This window comes from Lissotriton helveticus, chromosome 9, assembly GCF_964261635.1.
Source record: "Lissotriton helveticus chromosome 9, aLisHel1.1, whole genome shotgun sequence".
Taxonomy (NCBI): Eukaryota; Metazoa; Chordata; class Amphibia; order Caudata; family Salamandridae; genus Lissotriton; species Lissotriton helveticus.
In genome coordinates this window covers 67003629-67013160 of record NC_136070.1, presented here as the reverse complement: position 1 = coordinate 67013160, position 9532 = coordinate 67003629, and the positions used below count along the sequence as shown (strand labels likewise).

The 9532-nt window shown below is 47.2% G+C and overlaps 1 protein-coding gene across 1 annotated transcript; it reads right to left on the bottom strand.

The window, feature by feature from the left end:
• Window positions 1–8728: 8728 nt before the first annotated feature.
• LOC144782626 (small ribosomal subunit protein uS12) lies at window positions 8729–9229 on the bottom strand. Its single transcript, XM_078661986.1, has one exon. It carries the CDS (start codon window positions 9202–9204, stop codon window positions 8773–8775), a length of 432 nt encoding a protein of 143 aa, XP_078518112.1. The 5' UTR covers window positions 9205–9229; the 3' UTR covers window positions 8729–8772.
• Window positions 9230–9532: the final 303 nt, after the last annotated feature.

Genomic DNA, 9532 nt, shown 5'->3' with positions numbered 1-9532 from the left:
AGCCGGGGGACGTTCCCGAAGTCCTTATTGTCAACAAAGGATTTCACCTGCGCCGAAAAGCTGCGCAGAGCGCAGCCTTTGGCAGGCGAAACCCAAAAACCAACAACTGGCACATTTCACTATGTCCCGAATTTAGTGGCATCTGCCATTAAAAGTTATGAACACTCGTAACTGTCCTGGTGAATATGGACCACCGCGATTCGTGTTTCCCTGGTGGCATAATAGAACATTTAACGTATTTTATTGCCTTTTAGTCCAAATGCTCTAAAAAAGTTTGTTATTGTCGTTTGCTGAATTCAATGATGCTCATCCCCTGCATAATTGTACACCCTCCATGGGGCTGAGGCTTTAAGTGGGTCTTTCCATTAAATTTGCATCTATTTAAAGCCTATTTTAAGGGCACTTTCTCTGACTGCCCCTCTATGGCAATGCGATTGGTTCTTACACTATGCCTTAAAATATTGTTTGCATTTCCTTCAGCAGGCTTGCCTTACGAGTGGTTCTGTGCATCAAGTGGTCTATTTCGCTATGAACGGAATAACTGCTCATAGCAGGTTTGGGGCAATTCTTACAAATGCCCATTCCAGGCTGCCCCAGACCGTCCTTTGTCTAGTGATGCCTCACAGCAGGCTAGTCTGGCCTGGAACACCCAAAACTAAGGCACAAAGGTGTGAGGTTTTGTACTGGCTACTATAAACCGAACAATGAGATCAAAGAAAGGCCTCCCCTTATGGCCCCATCATCTTGCACAAGAGAATCTGCAGTGCCACCCCATCACCTACCAGAAGCAGCACTCCTGAAAGTCTAATCAACAGCTGCTTCGCAACTGTTTGATCTTCACCCTCAACCCACAGATTGCTGGCAATACAATTACACTGTGTAGGGAAGTTGTAAATGTCCTCCATCTTGTGCCATGTCAAACCAAAGGGCATCCAAAATGGATCCCTCTTGGCTTCTCAATTAGTACTCCGAGCCAATCTCAAAGTCACCCGCTCCAGCATTCGCAGAATCTTTCAAGTTTCGTGCCAGTCATTGTAAGCTTCCAACCTCTGAGCTGAGCTGTCCTTGCTGAAGGAGTGGCGTAGCAGGAACCTAGCATTGCAGACTGTTCATCGGATTCTAAGGAATCCGAAAATTACTGCACATAGCATTATCTTGACACTGAACTACTGTTGCTTCGGTCCGAATTTTTCATCCTCAAATTGCGTGTAATTAGGAGACGTGCCCTCCATTTATAAAATCCAGCATGAAAAACAGATTCACTTAAATCGAATTAGAACCCCTTTCCCTTTCAAAAGGCCTTTTATTTTCCCCATCCACTGCATGTCCTCTTCATGGGCACAATCTTCTCCAAGTCACGTGCATGCCTGCAGCTCTATTAAAGCATTTCTGCAACTTCCGCACAGCTAATTTCAAAGATCACAAGCACAACCATCGTGAAAGCCAAACCCCTCATATGCAACTTCTAGCTCACCTACCAATCCCAAACATGAACGGCCATACAACCTCCACTCACTAGTGACAACACCCAACTCCTGATAACTTATTCTACCACATTACTCGAGTGGTTTGCTTTATTGCCCAAGACTACTTCCAATAACACTGCACTAAGCCCTTACCTTTGGGTCTGGAGTAGTGTGTTACCCATCATAAAGTGCTTCAACGCACTGCCAGGGAGAGTATGAGCTATAGAAATGAATGGCACTCCTTAACATTGCAGGAACACCATCGGCACATGCCTGATAAAACTCAGACAGCTGTACCATTGCCCAGAGGAGATTCTGGAAGCAAAATAGAACCCAAAAAGTCATTACTCAGATTTAAACAGTAAGAAAATCAACCCCCGCCATAGAACACCTGCAAGTGAAGCCAAACTTGCAATAGTTACACAGCAAGGAGTGCAAGCTTGTGAACAATTGCCTTACCGTAGCCTTCAGTGATGGGGCTTCGGAAGCAGCACTTGGGGTCTCATCTGCATTTTTAACACTCACTGACCTGATCCAATGATTCTTGAAAACAACATTCCTAAGCCCTTTCCACTTGCGGATGAGCAGAACACAAGCTTGGCAGATTTTTTTAACAAACAAGTTATGGGTGATCTGGTTTACAATAACCAGAAACGACAAGGGTGGTTCATTGGAGGTAATGAAACAGTCCCACGATACAGGTTGGCACAAGGAGCTGCAAGTTATGACTTCTCTGCAAAAAGCATCATCGACTTAAAGGAAAGGAGGCCATCAAAGTCAAAATGCTCCACTAAGGGCCCCCAACTCTTCTGGTATCTACTAAAAACCCCACTTGTTATTCTCCTGTGACAAATTGTTGGATGAACGAAAACATCTGCAGAAACGCCACTTTGGATACGTTCACGAAGGAAAGCAGTTCGCCTGCTTAGCATCTCAGGACCCACAGTTTTGTGAAATTTATGAAGGCGGTGGAAAAGAAAATGCCAAAACTTGAATTCTAAATGTTTAGACAAAGTTATAAAACAAAACTATCTATTTGCAAAGGCCAATTTAATAGGATGCATCTTTGCGATTTTAAAATGAAAAGAGAAATTGTGATCATGATATGCTGGTTTTATCAAGCATATAGATTTATTTCTAAACTTTTTTTTTGTACTGCAATGGTTTTAATTAACTTTGCAAATCAAATATTACTTTACTTACTCAAATCCCATATTTTTTCCATTTATATAGGGCTTTAAGTGGGCCGGGTCTCGGCGGTGTTCCCCCACCGGCACTTTTACAAAGCAGGTGTCGAGTGCCGTTCCTATCGGAAGGTAGATCACCCGACAGTGATCTGAATCAGCAGTGGGGCAGAAGGGGTGAAGGGTAGAGGTCAGGCTCTAAAAGCAACAGGTCTACGGCGTTAGAGCCGCTGCATGGACTCCTGCGGTCCAATATTAGCAGCTTCTAGAAATCTCAAGCCCACCATAAATAAAATAACATATTTTATAGTTTAATTCAACATCCTTAATTGGGCATTCGTGCTTTCACAGTTTCAGTACTGAAGCATTTTCAATATTATTTACAACAGTTGTTATGCAGCTGACAACCATTGACAACGCCAATAGTCCTGGCATGTGTACTGTATCTGGATGCAGTAATGAAAAGAGGAAGCAAAATACCAGTCGGTTAACATTTCGGTAAGCAGAAAGTTTAGTTGCGTTTAAGCCACTCCCTCGATAATATAGGCAACCCACCTCTGTGAACCCCGCCAGTTTATTTATATCACCTGAACCCCTGCATATATGTGCACGTGTCGGTTCTCTGTATGCGGGGGCTTTGCAGCAATCCCAGTAGCTTACGCCCTCAGTCTCCCAAGAGTATTTCCAGGGGGCGCTCCAAGAGGCCAGCGAACTGTGCCGAGGCTACCGACTACCCTTCACGGCCAGCCTCTGGACAGCACATATTTCGTTTAAAGTCGTATGCCTTCGTCCCCCTCCATTTCATGCCAGCTATAGTTTGGGTCCTCCCACGTTCATCCAGTGGGTAGGCGCCATATAGTGGTACCCACCGCAGCGTCACTGGCAATGATCAGAACATTCTCGAACGTTCCTTCGCTTGGAGACCTCTGCTGGTGCCCCCAGATCAGCCCCGTTCACCGAGTGCCCCCTGAAGCAAGTCAGCGGCTTAGTTTAACCTCTGCAAGTGGGAGTCCCTTGGCAGGCTCGGGCTTACATCAGGCTCAGGGGCTCCGTTACAGAGCGAGCCGCAGACGCCGGGCCACCGACCTCTCCTTTGGGGGAAGCCCCCGCCCCCCCCCCCCCAAACAAATTAACCAGGCACCACACAGCGACTTTGAGAGCTGCTGCGCCGTTTAACATCGAACAATTTAAATGACTGCGTTAACCTTTCCAATTCCCTTGTAACGAAAGTCCGTGCCGAGCAAACATTAAGACAATGCGCCATCGTCTGCACCAATCATACATACCAGCTTCCAGATTTAGACTGCAGAAATAATGTCATTTTTGTCGTCCTCGAGTGTACCACTACTCGAAAGAAATTGGATAGAAATACAATCCCCATTTCTCGGCTTCGCCGCCTTTCTAGAAGTTCCCAAATGTTGGTTAGCATTACCATATAGTCAGTGTAACCTGAAAGAACTCTGCACCTTATGACCGATTGGGCTGCTAAGTTTGTTAAATACATAGGAATAGGCAATAGGGATTCCCCGAAACAATTGTGTACTAAACCGCAATTTAAACAAGTAAATTGGCAGATCGCTGCTATGCTCTATACAAAGTTTAGAAGAGTTCTTTAGTGAAAGACCACATGGTTTACCAGGTGCTTTTGTTATAAACGTCAAGCCTCACAAACTTTGCTCTCGAAAGACTGTTCTTTTGGTGACAAATGTAGATACGGTCACCTGGGCTAAAAGTAAAACCTAAACTTCCACAGTAGGAGCCGGGATCAGAAAACTCCATGCCGGCGATGCAGAGGGGGGCAAGCGCCACCCCTTGCCCTCCCCTGCGGACGCCCCATGATGCCACCACCAGGGACATCACTACAAACTTACAGCGTCAGAGTAGCTGCTTCGCTTATAGTTAAGCACACACAAAAAGCGAATTTAAGAAAAAAAAAATAGAAAAAGGTCTCTCCACGCATCTAATGACTACGGAGGGTCATCCGAGGGCTGGGCTGCTCTTTACGTTTTCAGGACCAGGACTCTAGGAAGGCGTGGTTTGTCCACATCTGAAGCAGCAGAGACCGCGCACCGATTCAACTAAAACCCTACCATCATACCGATGAGGACAGGTGCGGGAGCCCCCGCTAATCTGCCCTCACAGGCAGGGGGGCACACGACCCTGTAGGACAGATGCTTACAATCAACTGTCCGTCATATTTCGGGGAGTACATGTCCAAGTATTCAGAGATTGTCAACAGAAAATAAAGAAAAGTACGTTTAATGTCTTTAATCGCGCATTATAGAAGGAGCTCTGAAAAATCAAAAGCGCCTTTCAGGCAGTACTTTTTTATACTGCAAATATGATTGCAGGGGTTTTAAGAGCCGCACAGGACAACGGGTTGTTGACTACCCCGCCTGTGTGGAGTACCATGAGACCCAGAGATTGCAGAGACCTCACAGCGCCTACCCGGCGCGCCACACACCTCACAGCGCCTACCCGGCGCGCCACACACCTCACAGCGCCTACCCGGCGCGCCACACACCTCACAGCGCCTACCCGGCGTGCCACACACCTCACAGCGCCTACCTGGCGCGCCACACACTATGGGAGAGGACTCCTAGAACTCGCCTGCCGCACCTGAGACTTAGTAGAGCCCTCCCCTAGCTCTACCACGCAATGCTAACTAAAAGATAAGCGAGTGCCAACTTGCACCGCTTATTTTACGCTCCTCTCACCCACAGCAGCAAATAACGCGCAAACGTCTGTCACCAGCGGGAAACCACTCACTCGTGACAGCTCCCACGCCAAGCACCAGCAGCAGGACCCCGAGCAACAACAGCACCACCGTCGGCTTCATGTTGAGAGAGAGAGAATGAACTCCCGCCTCCCACGCCCCCTTTAAAGCCCCGCGAGGGGCGGCAGCTGAGGCTGATTAGCAGCCTGCCCCCTCCCGCCCAAGGAGCGCCACTGCTGCGGGGCCCGTCATGTGATGGAATTAGGCCGGGACGCTGCCGCCTCTGTACCCCCAGCGATCCCGCGCTCAAGTGCCTCTGACTCACTGTCTGGAATCTGAAGAAACAGGCCTTTGGACGGGTGCAGGCCAGGATGCTCTCACATGACTGGCTCTCTTCAGATTAAACTTCCACCGACACCTGCTTTCCCCAGTTCACCTCTCTGGAGCAACGTAAACAAAGTACGGTCATAAATGCAAAAGGAGAAATCATTAGCTGCACCGTACGCCAATATTGTTTTTACAATCTTATTTAGGCTCGCTGTAGCATCGGGGGGCGGGAGAGAACACGGACGACGGGAGGGGGGCGGGAGAGAACACGGACGACGGGAGGGGGGCGGGAGAGAACACGGACGACGGGAGGGGGGCTGGAGAGAACACGGACGGCGGGAGGGGGGCGGGAGAGGACACGGACGGCGGGAGGGGGGCGGGAGAGAACACGGACGGCGGGAGGGGGGCGGGAGAGGACACGGACGGCGGGAGGGGTGCGGGAGAGGACACGGACGGCGGGAAAGGGGAGGGAACGGGAAAAACGTAACTCCGCCCAGGGAAAAAATCTCGGGAACGCCCCCGAATCTGGTCCGGCCTTGACGGACAGATCCGGCACCCAATGGCTAGCCTCCATTTATGGAGCTAGCCAATGAGAGCCGGGGGACGTTCCCGAAGTCCTTATTGTCAACAAAGGATTTCACCTGCGACGAAAAGCTGCGCAGAGCGCAGCCTTCGGCAGGCGAAACCCAAAAATGCAGATGGTGCTGCAATGCTCTCCGTTCCGAAAAGTATCATCCACTGAACACGTGGACAATGCTGTGGTAACTATATGCACCCTGACAAAGCTTGAGGTGCCTCTTTCCACTTGCCAGACACTGTAATTCTGCCACAACTAGGATGCTCAACAGATTGCCAATAGCTCTAAATACAAAAAAAAATTGCAATTTCTGTTGATATTTCTAAACATTGGCAAAACTATACCAAGACTGGCCAGTAGGTGGCACTGTTAGCTTGAGAATACCAAAAGATAGACTGTCATTCAGCTTCGCTGGAAATGTGATGATTAATTGCCAGAAAATTGCCCTCAACAAATGTGGCGGCCGAAAAAGCTCAGCTGGAAGGGGGGCGTGGAGGCCTCCTCAAGCGAAGTAGTAGGGGGGCACCGAAGAATACTAAACTCTGTATGCTCTGCACCCGAAATCAGTGTGCACTCGTGGTCAGATGCTGATGCAAAACTGCTGAGGAGATCTTACCTCGGCCGCTCCGTTGAAGTGCAGGCTGCAACTGAATGTTGGAGGTGAAATGTCTACAACATAAAACCTCTAAAATTCACCAGTTATAGTTTACTGAGCTAACTATAACTTGCGCCTTTGCTATGACCTCACATATTACATCACTCATGACTTGTTAAATTACATCATTAATGACATCAGTAATAACAACTTGGGGCCATATGTAGGTGGCCAAATACCGGTCGGTAAATTACCGAATCGGTAAATGTACAGATTCGGTAATATGGGATGTAGGTGGCACTGGAAACAGTGCCACAGGCCCTTAGGAATTCGTTATTTACCATGAAATACTATTGCATGGTAAATAACGAATTCCTGTGTACATGCACATCAGTGCATGTACACCTGTGCCATGTGGCACACATACATGCCCTAAGGGCATGTATGTGTCACATGGCACACATGCCAGAATCAGGGGTGCAACAGGGTGTTAAAGTAACACCCTGTCCCCCCTGACAAATCGGTAATTTTACCGAATCGGTATTTACCGATTCGGTAATTGCCATTGATTCCTATGGGCCTCGAGGCCCATAGGAATCAATGGCAATTGAGGAATCGGTAAATACCGATTCGGTAATTACCGAATCTTACCGATTCGGTAATTGTTACTGAATAATTACCTACATGGCATTTACCGATTTGTAAATACCGAATCGGTAAAATTCGGTATTTACGATTCGGTAAATGCCATTTACCTACATATGGCCCCTAGTCATATACAGCGCAGGGTTACTGAGTGTACGTGTGTGGCTCAATAGTGTGGAAATAGAATATGTCCAAGAGACAAGTGCAATTGTGCATTTTAAACGCTATATAATGCACCATTTAGTTTCGATTGTAAGAAGTACTCCATGTTAAAACAAAAAGGTAAAAGCTGAGTGCACCTGATGTGGGTTCCAGAGGCATGTTTGAAAGTAGGTTGTGGCTTAAATCCAAAGCCTGTCAAAACAAATCTGTGAGAAAGGCCAAAGCTGCTGTTGACATTCATTAATCATCAGTGGTGTCTAGGCGCACGCCCGTGTTAAATTGTTGTAGTATTGTGGTGTAGACAAATATTGTAAGATCTGGAACAAACTCCACCAGGACCCGAGGCACCAGACTGAGCTATGGCTGTTTCAGACTGAAATGTTTAAAAATCTGTATTGGAATAATCCTCTTTGTTGCATGTTTTAAAAAATGTATATTTAACTTAACATTTGTTTTGACATGAGTCAGAATCGACATTTATCCCTTCCATTCAAGATGGCACAGAAAGGAACAGTGGCACAAGGCTATTCAGATCACGGTAATCCCCTTTCCCCCAAACAACCCTCAAAAAGATCAACTTTCACAGTTGTTATCAGTAACTAATACATACAGCCGCATCATCTCTTATGCCATCTTTATCAAGCCCCTGTAGTCCAATTTACCAAGAGTCCTCACCCAGCCGCGCCACCAACAGAAGTGGCGAAGTGGGCGCACTCTTACCCCTGGGGCTGACCTCTTAGGATATGCGAGGAAAGGGGTCCCAGTCCTTTCATATTAGGCTAATTTTTTTTTTGCACAAACACGGTCAGCTTTCCCATAGCTTAGAGCTTCCAAGCTTTACTCAACAGCAGTTTCATTGACAGAAAATCAGAGGCCTTCCATGTATGAGCTACTGGCAAAGTAGCCGCAATCAACAGGATATAAACCCTCTGATTGGGGTCAACAGTGGATACAGCCCTACATCAACACCCCCGCCCCCCCCCCCCCCCCCAAGACCCCCAAGGGATCCCGCAGCAACCAAACAATAGAAATATATATATATTTTTTTTTTCAGAGTTAATGAAAATATTTATTGTGCTACTGATCACAATCCAACAAATTTAAGATCTTGGCCTCTCCTTTTTGCCTTTGTACAGGGCCAACAGGGAAACGTTGGCTACTTTAACAACCTTGAAACGGACTCCAGGGATATCACCAACAGCATGACCAGCACGACCAAATCCAGCCACAAGAACTTCATCGTTTTCCTCAATGAAGTTCAAGCAACCATCATTGGGAACGAAAGCTGTGATTTTCTTGCCGTTCTTGATCAGCTGTACTCGGACACACTTCCTGATGGCAGAGTTAGGCTGCTTAGCTTCTACACCAACTTTCTCTAAGACGATGCCCTTGGCGTGAGATGCTCCTCCAAAGGGGTTGGCCTTCAGAGCAGTACCCAGGTGAGCCTTCTTGTATTGCTTGTCATGCCATTTCTGTTCACGACGGTGAATGCGAAGCTTCCTAGCTGTACGAAGTCCACGGCACTTCCCCATCGTGTCAGCTTCAGGTTCCGGAGCGGAAAGGCACAATAGAAATATTTTTAACAGTATGTAGAACCTGTGACCTGGTACCCTGTACTTGACCATAAATGTGTGCCCATTTCTTCACCCCCCCAATAACTACTGGAACCTGCACATTGCCCTCGAGCAAACCGGTGTCAAATGCAACTTAAGCATTATTTGTATAACCAGTTTCTTTGTATTTAAGACAGATAGAAGATTCAGACACTCTTTCCCAAATTAGTATCCGGAAACTCTCGGATATTTCTAGATCCAGATCTTCTGACAACTTCTGCACATATAGGAGTGTTTGTAAAGGTGG